This window comes from Oppia nitens, unplaced genomic scaffold (genome assembly GCF_028296485.1).
Source record: "Oppia nitens isolate AA-2021 unplaced genomic scaffold, nextdenovo-longstitch-racon4-pilon3 scaffold23_pilon_pilon_pilon, whole genome shotgun sequence".
NCBI classification, from domain to species: domain Eukaryota; kingdom Metazoa; phylum Arthropoda; class Arachnida; order Sarcoptiformes; family Oppiidae; genus Oppia; species Oppia nitens.
Genome location: NW_026533203.1, coordinates 748,004 through 770,181, shown reverse-complemented (window position 1 = coordinate 770,181; position 22,178 = coordinate 748,004). Strand labels below are relative to the sequence as shown.

At 26.1% G+C, this 22,178-nt stretch overlaps 4 protein-coding genes across 4 annotated transcripts; 3 read left to right on the top strand and 1 right to left on the bottom strand.

Moving 5' to 3' along the window:
• The first annotated feature begins 920 nt into the window (after window positions 1–920).
• On the top strand, window positions 921–1,893 carry LOC128953756 (uncharacterized). The gene is made up of 4 exons (XM_054299276.1): window positions 921–968; window positions 1,081–1,205; window positions 1,288–1,439; window positions 1,590–1,893. The coding sequence occupies exons 1-4, from the start codon at window positions 923–925 to the stop codon at window positions 1,891–1,893; spliced, it is 627 nt and encodes a 208-aa protein (XP_054155251.1). The 5' UTR covers window positions 921–922.
• A 334-nt stretch (window positions 1,894–2,227) lies between these two features.
• Window positions 2,228–3,373, top strand: LOC128953684 (Golgi-associated plant pathogenesis-related protein 1-like). The gene is made up of 4 exons (XM_054299197.1): window positions 2,228–2,325; window positions 2,462–2,586; window positions 2,682–2,833; window positions 2,987–3,373. Exons 1-4 carry the CDS (start codon window positions 2,286–2,288, stop codon window positions 3,282–3,284), a joined length of 615 nt encoding a protein of 204 aa, XP_054155172.1. The 5' UTR covers window positions 2,228–2,285; the 3' UTR covers window positions 3,285–3,373.
• Window positions 3,295–5,409, top strand: LOC128953755 (ectin-like). Its single transcript, XM_054299275.1, has 5 exons — window positions 3,295–3,337; window positions 3,894–4,018; window positions 4,114–4,265; window positions 4,416–4,659; window positions 5,392–5,409. Exons 1-5 carry the CDS (start codon window positions 3,295–3,297, stop codon window positions 5,407–5,409), a joined length of 582 nt encoding a protein of 193 aa, XP_054155250.1.
• A 31-nt stretch (window positions 5,410–5,440) lies between these two features.
• LOC128953837 (cadherin-23-like) lies at window positions 5,441–12,526 on the bottom strand (the record flags this gene model as incomplete). Its single annotated transcript, XM_054299358.1, has 14 exons — window positions 12,053–12,526; window positions 11,813–11,989; window positions 11,689–11,749; window positions 10,152–11,612; window positions 9,329–10,093; window positions 8,740–9,266; window positions 8,415–8,676; window positions 7,721–8,335; window positions 7,021–7,649; window positions 6,781–6,956; window positions 6,567–6,702; window positions 6,358–6,485; window positions 6,117–6,293; window positions 5,441–5,990 (listed from the first exon to the last, which is right to left on the bottom strand). Coding segments are annotated over exons 1-14 (6,057 nt in total), but the record flags the coding sequence as incomplete, so codon positions are not given.
• Between the last annotated feature and the right edge of the window lie 9,652 nt (window positions 12,527–22,178).

Genomic DNA, 22,178 nt, shown 5'->3' with positions numbered 1-22,178 from the left:
ATATACAAATTAAAAGCGGGTATAAAAACACTATTAAATAAGGCGTTTGAATATTTTCAAGAAGAAACTTGTCTTCAATTTAAAGAAAGAATAAATGAAACTAATTTTGTTTACATTACTATCAAAGAAATGTTTGTTTAATTATTTATTAATTGTTTAATACTGTATAATCGATAACTCTATTATAGTAATAGTTGTAATTCATATGTTGGTATGATTGGTGGCAAACAAGAGCTTGTTTTAGGCCAGGGATGTCATTATTATGGAACTGTTTTGCATGAGTTGATGCATACAATTGGGTTTTTTCACGAACATTCCCGACCGGATCGGGATAACTATCTGGACATTCATTACGATAATATAAAGCCAGAAGCGGAGCATAATTTTGTTAAATTAGTTGATAACGAAACCCGATTAATTGAACCCTTTGACTACCAGTCCATTACAATTTACGGCTCATTTAGTTTTAGCAAAAATCAAGCGCCAACTATGACAGCCAAAGACGGCGAACAATTAATTGAACCCTATTTTAAAAGTAGTTTAAGTAGTGTTGATATTAATGCCGTCAGAAAATTATATAAATGCTATTAATATGATTTAAATTATACAATAAAATAATACAATATTATATAATATTTGGAATTTTGTAATTATAATATTGTGTATATTTATATAATACTCTAAATATAGACTAAAAATTGTCGTTTTAAAAATGCAATAAAAAGTGTACACACTATAGTATATCCCAAGCTTTTTCGAAATTTATCCCCCCATATACCCCATGTGATAGAAAACCTGTAGCAACTCTTGTAAATATTTTAATTTTAATTAAATACTGTATATAGTATTAAACAAAAATTTATGTTATTAATTACTATTCAGACATTTTAAATAATTAATAAAAAATTAAATTAAAGAAATTATGTATTTGTCGGTTATAAAAATATTGTTATTATTATTATTATTATGTAAGATTAATTATTATAATTTGTTTGTAATTTTTTTATTAAAAATTTAAAATATATATTTATAAATAATTGTTAATAAGTATTTATTTAATGTAATAATATTATAATTTAGTGATTTATTGTGTGAGAGCTGATATTGAAGACCACAGCAATAAGTTGGAGGATGTGATCATTAGGGAACACAATGCACTTCGAAAAAGTCACCAAGGTTCTGCATTGAAAAAAATTACTAATAATGTATATACTTTTTATATTTTATATAATAATTTTTGTTTCAAAACTTAATTCATAATTTACTTTAAACATATTGCTAGAATAGAAATACACTAGAAATCGTTGTAAAGCTAAAGTGGGACATCCATTAGGATATTCACCGCCCGGTGCTGATCCTCAATACGGAGAAAATGTCTATCGAATGATTGGCAAAAATTTGGATTATAAAAAGGTAGCCGATTTGGTTGTGTTAGCATGGTTAGTTTAGTATTTTTTTTTTAAATATCAATTTGTTACTAATTTAAATATACATAATATCTGTTTTTACGATAATATCTAATATCTAACATATAAGTTAAATGAAATATTGTAAATAAAATTTTTTTAATTTTTGTATAAAAATAAAAGGAGTAAAGATAAAAGTAACTACAAATGGTTATCAGAAAACCCAGAGTCACAACATCTAAGTTTTACACAAATGATTTGGAAAGACACCAAAAAGATTACATGTGCCATATGTGGCCAAAAAACCAAGAAAATAGAGGCAACTATTATATGTAATTACTTACCCCCGGGTAATATCAAAAATAAATATAAGAATAATGTATTCCAATCATTGGGTAGAAGTACTTCTAATTATGAAAAATCGGTTAATGAAGACGATTATAACAAATATATTACAAATAGTAAAACTAAATTTAATAAAGGATAAGTAGGTTATTATGACTTACCAATAGTTAAACAATTTATTATAAAAAGTCATACAATATATATCCTACTTTATACAAATTAATTTACTAAATATTAAGCTAATATTAAGCTTTTAATTCATTTATTTGCTAAAAATAAAATAAAATGGTGTAAATATTAATTGTGTATTTAAAATTAATAATAAATTATTTTCAATATAAACTTTATATAATACAGTATAAATGATAGTGTAATATAATACGATTTGATATTTTGCATTTTGTAATTTTAATTTTAATTTTCAATATTGTCTCTATGAGATGTTTATATTTATATAATAAAAAAATATTAAAAATCTAATTATTATTCAGGCATTTTAAATAATTAATAAAAAATAGTAAAATTAAAGAAATTATGTATTTGTCGGTTATAAAGATATTGTTATTATCATTGGGTAAGATTAATTATTATCAAGATTTTTAAATGTTTGTGAAGTTTGTTTATTAAAAGTTTAAGATATATATATACCGTATATATATATAAATAATTGATAATAAGTATATATTTAATGTAATAATATTATAATTTAGTGATATATTGTGTGAGAGCTGACATTGAAGACCATAGCGATGAGTTGGAGGATGTGATCATTAAGGAACACAATGCACTTCGAAAGTTTCATAGAGTTTCTCCATTAGAAAAAATTACTGATAATGTAATTGTATTTACTTTTCATATTTTTATAATTTTTGTTTAAAAATTTGTATTTTTTTAAATTGATAATTTACGTCAAACATGTTTCTAATATAGCAATACACCAGAAATCGTTGTAAAGCTAAAGTGGGACATCCATTATCATTTTCACCGCCCGGTGCTGATCCTAAATATGGAGAAAATGTCTATCGAATGAATGGCAAAGATTTGGATTATAAAAAGGTGGCCGATTTGGTAGTGTTATCATGGTTAGTCCAACATTTTTTTAAATATCCGTTTATTATTAATTTAAATATATAATTTAATTTAAATGTTTTCTACGGTGGTATTTAATATAGTAAAAATATAAATCAAATCAAATATTGTAAATAGATTTTTTTAATTGTTTTATAAAAATAAAGGAGTAAATCGAAAAAGACATACAACTGGAAAGATTTAAACCCAAAGTCAACATATTTTAGTTTTACACAAATGATTTGGAAAGACACCAAAAAGATTACATGTGCCATATGTGGCCAAAAAACTGATAAAATAGAGGCAACAATTGTGTGCAACTATTTACCCCCCGGTAATGTCAAAAAACAATACAAGGAAAACGTTTTTGAATCGATGGGTAAGACTGCATATGAAATCGAGAAATCGTTTATTCAAGAAGACTATGACTATTATAGTAAAGGAGAAGTTATTAGCAAAGGTTAAGTATATTATTATGACTTCCAATAGTCATACAGTCTATTATATAGAGTCATACTGTATTAAACCAAATGTATAATAATTAGATTACTATTGATACTAGATTTATTGAAAATAAAATAAAATGATGAAAATATCAATTGTGTAGTTAAAATTAATAATAAATTATTCACAATATAGAGTCTATAATATATAATATATTATAGACTTTATATAATACTGTATAAATTTTACAGTTAAATAATATGATTTGATATTTAGCATTTTGCAATTGTAAATTATAATTGTAATTTTCTATATTGCGATATGTACAGTAATTTATGTAATACTTGACAAATATTGAAAAAATATTAATTTCGACTTTAATTAAATATATAGCATTGAATAATAATTTTTATTATTAATTACTATTCAGACATTTTAGATAATTAATAAAAAATAAAGAAATTATGTATTTGTCGTTTATAAAGATATTGTTATTATTATTGGGTAAGATTAATTATTATCAAGATTTTAAATAATTTTTTGTGAAATTTGTTTATTAAAAGTTTAAGATATATATATAAATCATTTGGTAATAAGATATGTATTTAATGTAATAATATTATAATTTAGTGATATATTGTGTGAGAGCTGACATTGAGGACCACAGCGATGAGTTGGAGGATGTAATCATTAGAGAACACAATGCTATTAGAAAATTTCACCGGGCTCATCCATTGGACAAAATTACTGATAATGTATTGTATCTACTTTTCATATTTTTTTTATAATTTTTGATTAAATATTTGTATTTTTTAATTGATAATTTACGTTAAACATATTGCTAAAATAGGAATACACTAGAAATCGTTGTAAAGCTAAAGTGGGACATCCATTATCATTTTCACCTCCCGGTGCTGATTCTCAATATGGAGAAAATGTCTATCGAATGAATGGCAAAAGTTTGGATTATAAAAAGGTGGCCGATTTGGTTGTATTAGCATGGTTAGTCTAACATTTTTGTACCCATTTTTTTAATTAATTTAAATATACATAATATATGTTTTCTATGATAAAGTCTAACATATTAAATCCTATATAAATAAAATGAAATATTGTAAATATATTTTTAAAAATTGTTGTATAAAAATAAAGGAGTAAATCTAAAAAGGATTATAAGTGGGAACAAGAAAACCCAGAGTCAAAACATCTCAGTTTTACACAAATGATTTGGAAAGACACCAAAAAGATTACATGTGCCATATGTGGACAAAAAGTCAATAGTAAAGTAGAGGCCACTATTGTATGCAATTATTTACCCCCCGGTAATATCAAAAATAATTATAAGAAAAACGTATTGGAATCCATGGGTAGGACTGCATATGAGATCGAAAAACCGGTCAGTAATTCGGATAAAAAATATATCACAGAAGCAGAAACTTTCAATGAAAACAAATCTATTGAAGAAGAAAAAGATGAAAAAGAAAAAAATGAAGAAAAAAATGAAGAAAAAAATAAAGAAAAAAATGAAGAAAAAAATGAAGAAAAAAATGAAGAAAAAAATGAAGAAAAAAATGAAGAAAAAAATGAAGAAAAAAATGAAGAAAAAAATAAAGAAAAAAATAAAGAAAAAAATGAAGAAAAAAATGAAGAAAAAAATGAAGAAAAAAATGAAGAAAAAAATGAAGAAAAAAATGAAGAAAAAAATAAAGAAAAAAATGAAGAAAAAAATGAAGAAAAAAATAAAGAAAAAAATGAAGAAAAAGAAGAAAAAGAAGAAAAAGTAAAAAAAGAAGAAAAAGAAGACTAAGTGTGTTATGATTTAATCCACTATTAATCCACTATTAATCCATTGTCTATTATATTGAATCATAAAGTACTGTATAATTATTAAAATACTAAATATTAAGTTTTTAATTTTTTTATTTATTGAAAATAAAATAAAATGATGCAAATATCAATCGTGTAATTAAAATTAATAATAAATTATTCACAATATAAACTTTATATATATATATATAAATATATCTTTAAAAAAATATTTTTTAATATAAAAATATTTGTTATAAAATGTTTTATAATTTTTATATAAATGATTTATCATATCTTTAAAAAATAAATTACAATTCAGTGGTTTCCAAATTCATAAGACTTAATTGATTTAAAGTTGGATTATTAATGTTATTATTATTATTGTGATTATAATTAGGACTAAGTTGTTGTGTATTATTATTAACAAATGTTTTAGTATTGTTATTATGATTAGATGATGAATAGGACTCAATATACACATTACTAATACTCTTATGATTGGTAGTACTGTTTGGCCTACAATTAACACCGGATGCTATCAACCGGGGCTGTGATTGTTGTCTGTTGTGATTACTGTCACCTTTAATCACATGTTTATTGCCGCCGACGGCTGTGTTGGTTGGCTTTTGTGGCGGTTTTGGCGCTAATTTCTTTGAGTTTATATTATTTATATTATTTTTGTTATTAGTATTATTAGTATTGTGACTAATAGTGATGTGATTAATACTACTTTGTGGTAAAGTTATATTTTGTGGGGTCACTCGTCCCACAGCTAACCCCCGACACAGAGCTTGTCTATCATTAGTGGTGGTCGACGTGGAACCGCCCGAGTCGTGTCCGTGACTTCCGTCCAGTGAATCATTTGGCGAATGACCCGACACTGCATTTTCATCCAATGAATTACCACTCGAGTGGTTACTAATTTAAATAAAAATTAATAATAATTTATTCAATTAATTAGTTTATATAGTATATCGTAAAAAATTATAAACATATTTTAGAAAAATTAATAATTAATATTAATATTACATATAAAATACAAACCTATGATTACTGATCTGTTCCTCGTCTTTATCGTACCAATGGTTGTCATACCCAGTCATCCACATAGGATTAGATCCTTCACTCGCGTGTTGGTTAGTATTGGGAACATTACATCGGGTAAGTTGACTCTCTGTGCCAAAAACGGGAACAGTAGCCGCTTTCAACTTTCTTTCGTATCTAATTTTTTTTTTATTTAATCAATAGTTTTATAAAATTATTATAAGTTTTTTTCTAAACATACTTTGACTTTTGATTAAAACACAAACAAATCACAAGAACCAGTAATAGAGACAAGAATGCTGTCGTTCCCAATAAACAGGCCTTTAGCTGGTCTTCCCATTCAAGAAAATATTCAAGACTTTGTGTCGGCTAATAATAAAATTACAATTTAATTAAAATTATTGAAAATATAATAATAACTTAATATAATTTAATAGAAGTAAAGCTTACTTCAGTTACTAAAACATTAAACTCTTTATATAATTCATCCAAATATTCAATATTTTTGTCGATCAAAGACAAGACATCGTCGACATCAAGTATACTATTGTCTTCACGATTGACAAAATGCAAGTATAAATCAGTTCTAAAATAATAAGATTTATATAAATATTAATAATTATAATTATATATTAATTAAAATCATTTAAAAATTATAATTTACTTTTTCTGATCCACAGAACCGTCTCTATTCTCATGAATCTTATAGCTATCAATATTAACGGTCGCACCGGTAATGTTAGCCAAAACATCTCGAAATTTCTCTAATTTTTCTCTGAGCTCTTGAGGTGTCAGTCGAAGTATAAATCGGACTCTTTGATCGTCTCGTAATAAATAGATCTAAATATTAATTAGATATAAATATTGTATTATAATTTCAATTACAATATTTTAATATACTTACAAAAACACGTGCGCTGTCCGCCAGTCCATCCGTATCGTTGGCCAACACATCGAACTCAAAGTATCCCTTCATATCCTTTTGTGGATCAAAGTTAAGACTGATTTCACCAGTCATTCGGTTTATAATAAAAGGTTCGGCACTTAATGTATCTAAACCTTCAGTTAATGTTTCTCTCACTTCAGATATGATATAATAATTGACTACAGAGTTAGCGCCTATATCTGCATCAATGGCCTTGATTTCCATCAAAACGGTTCCGAAATCAACTTCAGTAGTAAAACCTCCGGTAAACACCTTTTTTGTCATTTTTGGTGAGTTGTCGTTTACATCTCGCACTCCGATTAACACTTGAAGTAATGAATTGTCTTTTTGATCAAATTTGGTTACATTTGGAGGCACTTTGAAGCAGTCATTAGTCGCCTGAACTATAAGAGTGTAATTGTCTTTCTGTTCGCGATTTAGTGATTGGGTTGTCGTCAAGTCGTGAGTAAATGTATTTAACCGGAACTTATCGCCGCCATCGCCACCAACGATGTAATAACAAGGAATTGTCTTAAAACCGACCGCAGGATCAATGATATCATAATCATCCTTATCTATTGTCGGCAAAAGTTTATATTTTTCCACTTCTGTAAAAAACAATATTAAAATTATTCATTAATTATTTCAAATATATTATTGTTTTGTTTATAATAAATACCCGGAAGAGTATTTTCAGTGAAAACTACTTGAAACACGTCTTGAGTGAATTCAGGCTCAAAGTCATCGACATTTGTCACTATAATAGTTAAATCCAAATCACTGGACAGTGATGTGGGCTCTCCCATGTCGTATGACTGCACTCTTATTTCGTGAATCCTTTGTGCTTCTCTATCCAACTGTTTAACAACAGTAATAACACCCGTCACCTCATTAATAGCGAATGACTTCCAGTGATTATTTGGTAATTGTCTCAATTTATAGCGAACCACAGAATTCATATCTGAATCTTCATCGGTGGCCAAAACTTCGACAACAGTGGACCCAATGGTCGCATTCTCAGCTACTCTGATAGTCATATTAGAGGGTGGTTTCACAAATACCGGGTTGTGGTCATTAACATCGGTAACACAAATGCGGACTTTTTCTGTCGACGATCGCTGTGGTTGTCCACCATCTGAGGCCTTAACGGTAAGCGTGTAATTAGCGACTCGACCTCGCAGTGAGAAACGATTAATAAGTTTCGCAGTATTTGGTGGCGATTGTTCAAAATCAAAGAGTCGATCCTCATTGCCATCAATTATGGCAAATATAACCTTTCCGTTGGGTGTATTTGCTGTTAATAATTATTATATAATTAGTAATTAATTAAATTTATGGATAAAATTTAAAAATAAAATATAAATATACTATACCATCGTCAGCATCATTAGCCGTTACATAAGTAATCAAATCCTTGATTGGATGAAACTCATTGATAATAACACAGTCACCCGATTGCGGTATAATTATTGGAGTTTCATCGTTAACATCGGTAACTGTTACGGTAATTGTATGAAAAGCCTTTCGGCTCTCACCCGTTAAAAAGCCGTACTCATAGTTATCGACTGCTTGTACTAAAAGCTTGTATTGAGACATCTCTTCCCGATTAAGGACACCCGACACAACTATTGCCCCCTAAATTATTTAGTTAATTAAATATTATAATTTATATAATTACGGTAAACTAAAATTATATACCGTTTCTCTATCGATTTTGAATTTGCCAAATGTTGAGCTCGAGTCCAGTAAATAAGTAATTTTACCAAAAACTCCGGAGTCGTCATCGCGAGCGCTGACCTGCGCTACCAATGAGCCGATGGGTGCGTCCTCTGGAATGATATACGATTGACGCTGTTCTCCGACAAACACCGGATTGTTATCGTTCTCGTCGAGCACTTGAATGGACAATAAAGCTAATCCCGTGAGTGGCGGTTGACCCGTATCTGTGGCTCTAACGGTGACATTAATCCACGAATACTTTTCGCGATCAATTCGTTCAGAAACAGCCACTTCACCGGTTTTGTGATTAATTTTTATCAATTGTAATAACTCTTGTCGGCCTTCAAGTGAATAAATAACACTTTTATTGGTGTCGGCGTCGTCTGCATTGACAGTCATAATGGGAGTGCCGGCGACCGCATTCTCAGTTATTATACCCCGATATAAATGGTGAATAAATTGTGGTCTATTATCGTTAACATCTGATATTTGTATTGTCAGTATTGCTTAAAAATAGAAATTTTTATATTATTAAAATATTTTTAAATATTATTTAATTTAATAATACTTTTATCTTTCTGTCCTTTAGTTACGGCCGCTATATCTTCGACGACTACATAAAGTTTGATTTGATCCCATTGTTCTCGATTAAGAATCTTAACCACTCTAACGGTTCCATCCAATGGATTGATAGTAAAACTATCGACAAACAGATTATAGTCAACAATAGCTCCAAATTCATTGCGGGCTTCACTTCTGGTATAATCAAGAGAGTATCGCAACACAGGTTTATCATCCAAATCGGTTGCCACAACTCGTGTCACTAAGTATTGATTGGTTACGTCTTCGGGCACAACAACCACTTGATTTTCACCAAATTCTGGCGCTTTATTATTGACATCAACTATAGTTATGTTAACATTAGCTGTGGAAGACTTTTGGTCGGGACCAAAGCTTGAGTCCAATGCCATCACATGTATTAAATACCAAAGTTGTTTCGGATGAGTTCTATCGGGATCTAAGTTGGCACCGGTGGCCACTGAAATGACACCAGTGTTTGCATCGATTATAAACTTATCCAAAGCACCGGAAACTATTCGATAGTAAACTCTTGAATTGGCCGGTGAATGATCGCCATCGAGAGCCGAAACTTGTAATACCATTGAACCGTCGCGAATATCTTCAGGAATTGATTTTGTATACAAATTTTTGGTAAAAATTGGTGAAAAATCGTTGCGATCAAAGACATAGATTATAACTTGAATTTCTGTGTGAAGCTGTGGATCACCCAAATCGTAGGCCCGAACTGTAATCGTTATATTTCGTGAATCGCCTAAAATTTCAAAATTAAAAATTATAATTTTATTTAAAAAACTTTATAAATAATTTACTTTTAGATCCGGGTATAGACTCAAAATCTATGGGTTCTCTGACTCCCAATTGACCAGTGATTTCATTAATTGTAAAGTTATTTGAATATTGATTGACAATATTTGAGTCAAATGTCGGTAATATTTTATATCTGATTTCCGAGTGTTTGGTGCCAACGGCGTCCTCATCGTAGGCAATGATACGTATGGGTTGGTCGAAGTCATGACTGTTCTCATAAAGTCTTGCCTCATATTTGTCTTGAGTAAACTTTGGACGACAATCGTTGACATCTGTTATGTTAAGAACTAATTGGACAGTATTTCGATTGCCGGCTCCGTTAGCATCGCGGGCCTCAACTATAAGGAAATGTTGTGCCGATAGTTCTCTATCAAACTTATGATCCGACGACTTAACTGTGATTACACCTGTGATTGCATCTAAATGAAGAGCTGAAGCCATTTCTCCTCTAATATCTGTATAGCGAATACCTATTGTGCCATAAGAACCGGTATCAATATCTCGGGCATGAATTTTGGCCACAGATGTGCCTTTTACAGCATTTTCAGCCACCGATCCATAGTATAAGTCCTGATCAAACTGAGGGATGTTATCGTTGACATCCTTTATATTGATAGTCACCTGAGCTGAACTACTTCTCGCACTATTAGCAACAGTTGAAACCCCAGTCTTTTCTGTAGCGATAAGATTTAAACGGATTTGTTTGATCTTTTCGTAATCCAAACGAACTGAATCCCTAACTCTTAGCATAATTGATGCCTCATTGAAGCCCTGAGTCGGTGTCACATAAAACACATCTTCGAGACCTTTGTTGTCAGCCATTTGTATGTTCACAACAAATGATCCGTTGTTTCCCTGATCCAAGTCATAGACTTGCGGTGAATCGCCAACAAAAGTAATTGGCATATCATTCGGCGCATTCTCCGGTATTTCGGCCACATATTGGTCAGACCTAAACTTTGGTATCTCATCGTTAACATCCTTTAGGATTATAGTAACTTCAGTGGTAACAGTCGGCGGCGGAAATATAGCAACTGTCACTTCGGTGGCCTCTATTTCGAGTATATAAGCACCAGCTGTCTGTCCCGTATTATTTATGGCACTTTCGCGGTCTAAACGACCAGCGACTGAGACGACACCCGTATTTTGATTGATTGTAAACAGTTTTTGATCGCCTTTGATTATACGATAAGTTATGGCATTATTAACACCTCTGTCACCGTCGACAGCGGTTACTGTAAGCACTGGAGAACCGATAGCTAAGTCTTCGGCAATTCTAGTAACTGATGGCACAAATGTAAACACTGGCGGTTCGTCTTCTGCGTCCTCCACTTGCACTACAAGTGCAGCCGTTGCTGTTCGGCGTTCGCCTTCAACGGCCCGATCTATGGCTAATAATTTTAATTGATATATAGATTTCTTTTCGTAATCCAGAGTTGAAACCAGAGTTATGACACCTTTTCCTATTATAGTTAATATTTAAATATATTAAATGAAATTGTAATGAAATTGTAATGAAATCCAATATAATGACAATACCATCGACAGTCTCAATGGAGAATGTGGTCGATGTCTGTGATGAGTCCTGATTGTCGTTATCCTATTAATAAAAACAAATAGTATTTAATATTGAAAGATATCAATGAGAAATAGTATGACATACCAGTAAATCGTACAAAACTTGACCAAACCGTCCCTCATCCGCGTCAAAGGCTTCAACTGTTTCGATCTCAACGCCAGGTTTAGACGCCTCCGATAGTGTGACGGCTGTTCGGTAGGATCTGAAGACTGGAGGATTGTCGTTGATGTCCTCCACAATCAAAAGTAATGATTTTGTTATCTATCAAAACATTTTAAAAATTTATTAATTTTATAAATCAAATAATTAAAATTAAAGACTAACATAATTTCCTTTTCCAAGTTTGCCATCAGTTAGTGTCAACACTAATGTATACGAGTCTTGAATCTCTCGATCCAACTCTTTCTTTAAATATACTTTGGCCTCATTTGGTGGCACCGGTTCTATGCGTAAAAGATCGGCTCCGATGGTACCCAACACACCGAACCTTAACTGATCGCCATCCGGGTCTTCGCCATACAAATGATATATTTGTTTATTGAGAGAAGACTCTCCTTCCTTAACTCGGACCACAATCTCTGATTGCAAGTCATCCAAGTCGTCGGACTTAAATCTAGGCGGAGTATTGTGTGCAGCAAACAGTCCTCGTAGACCATCATTGACCAGAAAACACACCAAAGTTATGATAATGACATGTGGTTTGTGATACTTTGACATTACGTCAAATCAAATCAATCAAATTGATTCAAACAATTTTTTGTGTTTATTTCAAATATAGTCATAGATTTACGACTCAATTATCTCATTATTTTTTGTTTCATATTTTAAGACAATAATCACCAAATCTATTCAAATCGATTTATTTTAACTGTTAAGTCATTGTATCAATTCATTTGAATTCCTATCAAAAGTTAATTAAAAATCAAAAATTATTTATTAATTAAACACTATATTCTACAAAAAATGTGTTTTTATTACTAATTCATATCATTATCAATCTTATATCATTTAATAATTTATTTTTAATATATTAATCATTAAAACTGATAAAAAATAACGGAAAAAAATAAATTTATATACATAAATAGCAAACATTATTTAATCAGTTATGTTAGAATAATTTAATAAATTGTTGTATGAATAAAGTTTTATAATGTATATAAATTAGTATAAAATTATGTAATGTGATTAATATTTTCAGTTAAAGTTAAAATATCATATATTTCTATAAAAATATGTGTCTTTCAGTGTATGAATAATAACTTTTCACGGTTTACGAGTTTGATAGCAATCTTATGATTTGTTATGAAATATAAAACTATAAAAAATAATTTTCTTAAATATTAAAATCATATTTTACATTATTCATACAATTTTAAAAATCTAATACTGTATACATATGTGTGCTATATTTACAATATATAAACTAAATACAGTATATAATTAATACAATATAATAATTTAACATGTCTTCAACACTATTAGAGTTTATTTAATAGGTTTCTCACTGAAAAAATAAATGTAATATTCTTTATATAACACAAATAATTTATATTATAAACTAATGATATAAAACTTTTAATATAAAATATTTTCTGATACATATTTTCGATTACTATTATTTAAATAATTTTTTTAATATAAAAATTTAATAAATTTTTTAAATAATTCAATGAAATTATCATCAAAGTTTACGCTCTATTAAAGTGTAGTAAATAAGCAAAAATAGTAATAAAAATTATTAAAATTATTAAAATAAATAAGAATACAAATAAAAAATAAGCGTAAAATGTTTAAAAAATTAAGGTTAAAAATTTTAATTGCAATAACAAAAACATTAATTTATGTAAAATATATATCTAATAGTACTTCAATTTTGTGCTAATATTGCGGTTAACGGTTCATCAAAACATTAATAATATATTATATTATAAATAAATATATTTACATTTTTAAAGTAAAAACAATAAAATATTATTCAAATATTATTTATTTATTTTGCCAATTATTATAAATGACAAAAACTTATCTGTATGTTAACCGCAATAATTAAAGCAGTATTTATTTTAATTATCAAAATTAATTTGTTAACTTATAAATTAACATTTGTAAATATAGTTTTGAAAATTTATTAATCATATCTAAATAACAAATAGTTTATAAATATGTGATAATATTCTACTGAATTCTAATAAATATTTTTTAAAATCAAATAAAGTTTGGGTTAAAAACCTTATTTGTAATAAATTATATTTTTATAGCCAATTATGTTTGAACTGTCAAATAGTTTGCTATTATTATTATTTATTTGTGAAGTTCATTATAAATTCAGCTCCAAATTAAATAAATAGTTTTTTAAATTGATGAATGAATGTGTAAATCAACTAAAATAAAAGTGAAATCATATTATTTTAGACACAAAAATTAATGTACTTTCAGACAGACTTTTTTCAGACACTTACAGAAACTTTTAAAGGATTTGAAAGCAATGCAAGCGAAACATCATTTCTTTTAAAAAGTAAATTATTGCAAACAATACCAACACTTCAATAATCAAAACATTTTTATAAAAAGACAAGAGAGAGAGAGAGAGAGAGAGAGAGAGAGAGAGAGAGAGAAACAAGTTTTTGTGATTCAGACGAATGACTCCTTGAATTAGTTATCCATCGGTTCCGACTCTTAAAGCTCAAGACTTAGACATAAAATTCATATAAATTTTTATCATAGAAAGTAAAATATTGAATTCAATAATAGCTATCAATTGTTATATCAAATAAATATATATATATATATATTTATAATATATAAATTATGATCTGAAAAATACATTTAAAAATATTTTTGAATATAATACGATTGTAATATTAAATAACTATAAAAAATGATTGAAACGTATCTTTGAGACGAATAATAAGTTTTATAAAATTATAGATTTTAGATAAACTAAATATTTTTAGCGATTCGTGTGATGTAAGCGATAGATATAATTAAGTTAAAATCAGACATTTATATAGCTATTGAATGTTTTAAAAAATATTATTTTATATAACATTTGTAACTTATTCATAATATGATACGTCTAAAAAATATTATCTTAAATAGTATGAGATTAAAATTATTTTATCCCCATACATTTTTATGTCATAAAAAATAATGGCTTTTAAACTATATATAAAAAACTATAAAATAACAATAATTATTTGATAAAATATTAATAATAAAAGCGTTTTTTATAAAAACCACTATAATGTCTATACTTTCAATACATGAATTACCATTTATTGGGCGCCCGAAGGCATGAAGTCTTTGATCCGTAACATTAATCTTATCGACGGCAACAACAAAAACATTGGCACTACATATATATACAGGTATATAGGCATATGATTCAACATAAGCACCGGTAACCAACACACACAACACAGCACAGGCACACCACTGTTGTATCCGTCAATGTAGTGATCATTATTGTAAAGTATTGCAGATTTTTTTTCTAAATCAAATTCAAATCCCCCGCATAGCAAAACATTAGCTTATATTACGATAACTACTTTTTAAATATACTTTAGTTATCAATTTATGAGACAACTATATTAAAATAAATTACTTAGTGGTCACATAATAAATCACATAAATCTTTGAAGTTAATCCCTTTTTTGTATGTATTGTTTAAGTTGATTGTTTCAATTAAACAAAAAATAGTTTTCCAAAGATTTTTATATTTAAAGAAATAGTAGTTTTAGTGGTAAAACACATACATATTATTGTATCACTGATTTGTGACTCACATTTCAATTTATACTTTGTTTTGGGTTTTGAATTGTGTTTTTCACTGCCGTTTACTATAGCAATGGATTTGTTTATAACGAGTGATAATTATCTTTGGAAACCAATAGTCTTTCAAATTGTTGGCCCAAAACACCGCTTCACTGACTCTGAAACTCTGTTACGACAAACACAACACACAAAAAACGAGAGAGACTTTCCTCTCTCATATACTACTGACGACATATGGCTATAGAAATGGTATTTTAATAAATAAGTCGTTAGTTAGTATGTGTGCCCATACAGGACAGGTATTACCCAAAGTCTATGTAATGGGGAAGGGAATGGTAGGATAAAAGCTAAGTTATAATATATAACTTATATATACTGTAAGTATAGCATAACTATTGTTAAGTTAAGAACATATTAAAAATATTTTTTCTCCTTTTGCTATCACTTTATATATATTTTTATGAGTGAAAGCATTTGTTCTCACGAATAGACATTCACATCAAAGTCTAACTATATCTCAAACTTTTATCGCATTATATATAACACGAATCTCTCTCTCTCTCTCTCTCTCTCTCTCTCTCTCTCTCTCTCTCTCTCTGCTTTGTGGTACTCCCTCGTAGTTATGTAAAAGTAAAAATTATATAAATTTTAGCTTTAAAAATATTTCACATTCAGTATATATATAAACGAGTAGATAATAGGAAAAATTAGTAATTCATGTAATTGTATTCAATGCTAGTTTCTCATAAAGTCTTTTCGAGACTAATATAATATTAAGTTTTATGAGAAATATAATGAATTTTACGCAAAATTTTATTTGAAGGACTTGTGTGTCACTTAATTATCAATAAGAGTATAATACAGTGTCTATTGGTTGGGAAAACAATAAACTTTTCGCTTATTTAAAATCAAGTTCACTACAGCTTCTTGTATTTAGTTTTATATTATGTTTTAATTTTCATATAATTCATAATAAAATATTACTTAATTAGATATAAATTAGTGAATGACTATGCAATCCCTCTATAATATTTTTAAAAAATAAATTATATTATTGTTTGTTATAATTTATTACTTAAAGTAATTGTTAAACGCATATATTGCTTACATTAAGTTTTATTGTATAGTATATCTAGAGATCAATATCTTATAAATTACTTTCATAAAAATTATTACAAAACATGTTAAAAATATTATATTTAAACAATAGAAATGATATACTGTACTAATAATTATTATATTAACTAATATTTCCTGCAATTATAGCTTAAAGAAAAAATTAAATGTGATCAATTGATTGACCAGTTTAAATATTTATATTAATAAAATTTTAGTAATATGCAAATTTCATTGTTCATAATATGAACTTCATATTATCACAACTGTATTAATCTAAATATTATTTGTTTTATTCAAACATATTAATAAATTTTAAGAAAAATCTGAGTTAACAAGATTTTCAAAATAAAATATAATGTATTAACCAATAGATAAAAATTATTAAAAGTAGAAATTGATGTAAATATATGTCCAAAAAGTTCAAAATAATTTTGTCAATCGATTCTCTTGTGAACTAAATTCTGATAAATGTTTTGAACGATTTTTTCCTGTTAGCAAAACATAAAATTTTGATAAAAAGTTATTTATATTATTAACTTATATTTATTAAATGAATGGATAGTTAATTCCGAAAATTTTTCTACAAATCTATAAATATCTTTAAAATAAGAGAATAGTCTTACATACAAATAGTACACATATTTTGAATTAACTGTAAAATATGTGAACATTAATAGTGAGAAACATTGGAATTAACTCTTCCGACAGAAATAACAACAATAAGACAATTGTTATCATAAATGGGAATCACATCTATCTGTTGAACTAATCAAACACCTACTCATCAAAATGAGTGACAGTTCTCTAAATAACACCCAATGATTAGCACAGGCGTGAAGAGGACAGACATTTTTCCGTCAAGAAAATTGTCTAAAAATATATTTGAATTTTTTAATGAAAAAAATTATATATTATTTTTTTGTCGCCAGAAATTTTGCCAGAAACTTCTCAATGAATGAAAAAATGTATTTTTTTAATTTTTATATATAGGTATATTTATATAGTATAAACAACAACAAAAAAGATACTTATTTTAGTCAACACTTATTTTTATATAAATTTTTTTATTTATTGTCAAAAAAAATTATTCATTCATCTGATTCCTATCGCTATATAAAACTTTGACCCGTTTTATATTAAATACGAATAACAAGTTAAGCTTAATTTACAGTAAAATTTTTATATAAAAATTTATTATTTTTATGTTTTGCTTATATAATTTTATCTGTAAATATATTTTTACACATGATTTCATTTTTATATTAACTATTAAATTACATATAAAATTTAGTTTATAAAATCAAACAATATTTTGTATATATATATTCAATTACAAGTTTGCTAACTTAGTATTCTCTAGATTTGCATTAAAATACAATACATAGACATTATATTTAAGTATTTGTCAAAATAAATTATATAACTCTAATATATAACTATAATAATAATATATGAGAAGTTAATAAACTCTTAATTACAGTTATGTAAAGAGACAATCAAATTATGAAAACTATTTTAAAACTATTCTCACATTTCATTTAATATAATAATTTGATTCAACAATAAAAATAGTACATTAATAATGAGAATATGAACTAAACATTAATACCTAATTATTCATAATCTCTCATACATTGTGTTAATCTCAGTTAAGTTATTATTTATAAACTTATTAAATTAAATTTTTTATAATTATTATGAAGACATAGTTTATTTCTTAATAAATGTCAATATTATGATATCTATAATTTAGTATTAGTAATGCTATTATTTAAAAATTTGCAATTACTCTGTTAATGAATAAACAAATGTTTGTAAAAACAAATATTAAAAGTTTCGCATATCAAACACTTTTATCGTATATGTAAATCTTAAATATCATTTAAATGATGAGTTATGTTTTGAAATTATTTAATTATTTACATAAATATAAAAACAATTTTATTTAAAAAAAACTGTAGTATCAAAACATGTAAATCTAAATATTACAAACATTTGAATGAAAAAAATATTCAATAATTAAAAGAAATTATTAAATACAGTATTATATATTATGATTTGTATGAATATATGAACTGTTTTTGAAACATTTGAAACCAAAAAGACATAGAAGAATAAGAGTGAGAAAATGAGACATAAAAAGACAATTAATAATGAAATTGTGTGAAAGTTTTGTTTTGCAATTCACGGACCAATAGATTATTTGAAATGTTATTTAGGAAAATGTTTTACTTTTAATTATATGCATCTTTTACTTTGTCTACATATATATACAATATATCAAAGAAATATCATTTAAGAAATCATTCAAACATTTATTATATGAATATAAAAGAGTTTATATATTAACATTAAAAATGTTTAAATCGTTTATATTCTTTAGTTTATTTTTACTTTAATTTTATGTACTATATATTTATGGTTTTCATTGTAATTGTAATTATAAATATATAATTTAATAATGTTTATATATATATATATATAATGTTCTAAATTTAAATACAGACAATTTAAATTAATTTATCAATAAATTGTGAGAACATTACAAAAAAAGAAGATTTTGAATATTTTATTTGAAAATGTAATAATAAAAATATAACATATAAAGCAAAAACAATACTTTCATTATAACGATTTATGAGTGAGAAAAACAACAATTCATTAACTGATAACAAGGGGTTAGTTATGTTTTGCTCACAAAACAAAATGTTTTCAAAATTTTGTTATCATATCTTAAGCAAAAAAAATTAAATGTAAGAGAAAATTGAAAGATCATTAAATTTCATTGAAAAAACATCCATTCGTTTATGTATTGTGTGATTGTATTAATAAATATTACATAACATACAGTACTATATCTGCTTTCAAACACCACTTTATTCATTGGTTTGTATTAACAATTAATTTTTGAAAAGTTATTTAAACTTTCACTGACTGTTCACATCCGACTCCACTAAAACTAACTCTCAATTTACTGTTTATCACTCAATCGCTACTCATTGTATGAATACACCAGAGTTTCACGTCGTGCTATAGACCTGACTGTGCATTCACTCCCTGTGCTTAGACCTGTCCTATCTATCTCTCATTGAGTTTTATAATATTAAAAAACATTTCCAATCCATTATCCAATTGTTTCACTTCTCACAGGATATAGTAAAGCAAACGACCAAATATTCCCACATTTCTATTAAAAGACTACACTTTATTATATTATATTATATTTACTATTCATTCAAAACATAATATGGAGACAAACCTCATGTAAACTATAAGAAGTAATTTTAAAGTGACTCATAATTAAGCGATTAATTGTAAAATTGCTTTAATTGAACTCTTATTTAATGAAACTTTATTTAATATGAGAATAAATTTTTATTAATTATTTTAGCAGTTTATACAACAAATTATCTTAAAATTATTAACTAAATATTAGTATTAACAGACAATGTCTAAACTTATACATTGACTCTACTTTCTACTAAATTAGTCATAAAAAATAATAGTTATATCAAATCAATTTGAAAGTTGTGTAAAGTAAATATCATTTGTTTGTTATTGAAATCCCGCTGTTTTGCATTCAATAAAACATCAATTAAGTTTTTTAAACATTTCAATGGCATTTTCTAACATTATATTGTATACTATATATATTGTATTATATATAAATTTATATAGTTTTTAAAATCAAAAATACTTGTAAACTATTTAAACTCTACAGATAATTTGTAAAAATGAATTTCTACATTTACTTACTGTGGATAAATTGATAGAAAATTTTAATATAAAATAAAAATATAATTCACTGTATTTCCATTACATTATAAAAACAATATAAAGCAATGACCGGGCTATATATTGTTTCCAAATTTAACTTTTTTGTTAGTTATATTATATATCAGATATATTATGTATAATATAAATTGTATTTTTGTTTTAGAAATAATTTACAATAAATTATTATTAATAATTTATATAACATAAAGTCTAACCCTATGTTGTTCACAAATCACACAATTAAATTTAGAAAATTGATGCTCATTATTATTATCATTAATCAGGTAAATATGTCGATAGGTTAGTTAATTATTGTAATATTTCATATACAGTATATTTATATAATTATGTGAAAACAATTTTACTTTCAATTTATTTTACTTTAAATATTTCTTTTTACAACACAATTCTGATTTATATTATTTTATTAACAATTTCTGATCAATTATTTATGTGAATTTATTTGATATCTTTCAGGTGAAAGTGAAAATAATGTTTTTATTATATTTTACAGTACATTGTACTACTAACTAATCTACAGTATATATATTTTATATATATCAACGACTTAAACCTATAATATTAAATCAATTTTTAATTTACAAAGTTTTATTTAAGTTTAATTTAGTTAACTTATGTTTAATGACACGATTAGTTAACTGACATTAAAAACTTGTTAATCTAATAGTTTTTTACAGAGGAAGTACACTAAGTATATCAGCAAATAATACGACAAATTCAATAAATTAGAAATATTTAGAATATTGTATTGTATTACTACTTAAAATTGTATACAAGTCTATAATTTGTGTAAAACTGTATATCATTTTAATAGTTTATCGCAATATTTTTTTTGTGCAAATCATACGATTTTTGTTTAAAATTTTTTAGATAATTATTATTAATAAAAACATTAAATCCGTGAAATTCTTCCTCAAAAAAACAATTCAAAACTAATGTCACAAATAAGGAAATAAATTCTTCTCAATCTAATAGACAACAAAACCTTTTTAAATGAACCGATAATAATAATAATAATAGTTTTCAATAAAAATTGAAGAGTTTAAGAGCCAAACATTTTTTTTGTGCGTCAAATACAAAACTGTTTATTTCAGCTGATTTAACGCATATATAAAATAATAAAAATTCATTTTATACTAAAATGTATGAACTTTTTAATGCCACTACAGATAGTAATAGCATGAAATTACGGACAAAAAAAACTTGATTATTATTGGAATAATACTGAGTTTATAGCAATGACAATGAAATAGAAATTTTATATATATTTGATAAAAAGCCAACTATTGTATCAACAATTGAATCAATCAGTAAATACATTATAGCATATAATAAATAATAATTGTGTTTAATTTTATCAATTTTTATTTTGTAAATAAAAATATTTTTTGTTATATAAAATATCTATGTTTCATGATTTCCGAATGAATAACAATTATTTTATTTTAAAACTATTTTCTATTAAATTTTCAATAAACAAAATCTAACTAATCAATTGATTTTTTGCTAATATTAATTATTTTAGTTAATGTTTTATTAGTTTAAAATACAAAATTATATTCTTTTATTTGATTTATTCTATTGTTTAAAATAAATTTTCATGTATAAAAAAATAATGACAAATTCATGCAACTATTTATTAGGAAAATAATCAAATAAATGATAATAATTTTAATTAAATAATAAGCAATTATATTTTAAAAAGTGTTATCACTGATGATTTTAGATAAATCTAATTATATAATATTGCTTTCAT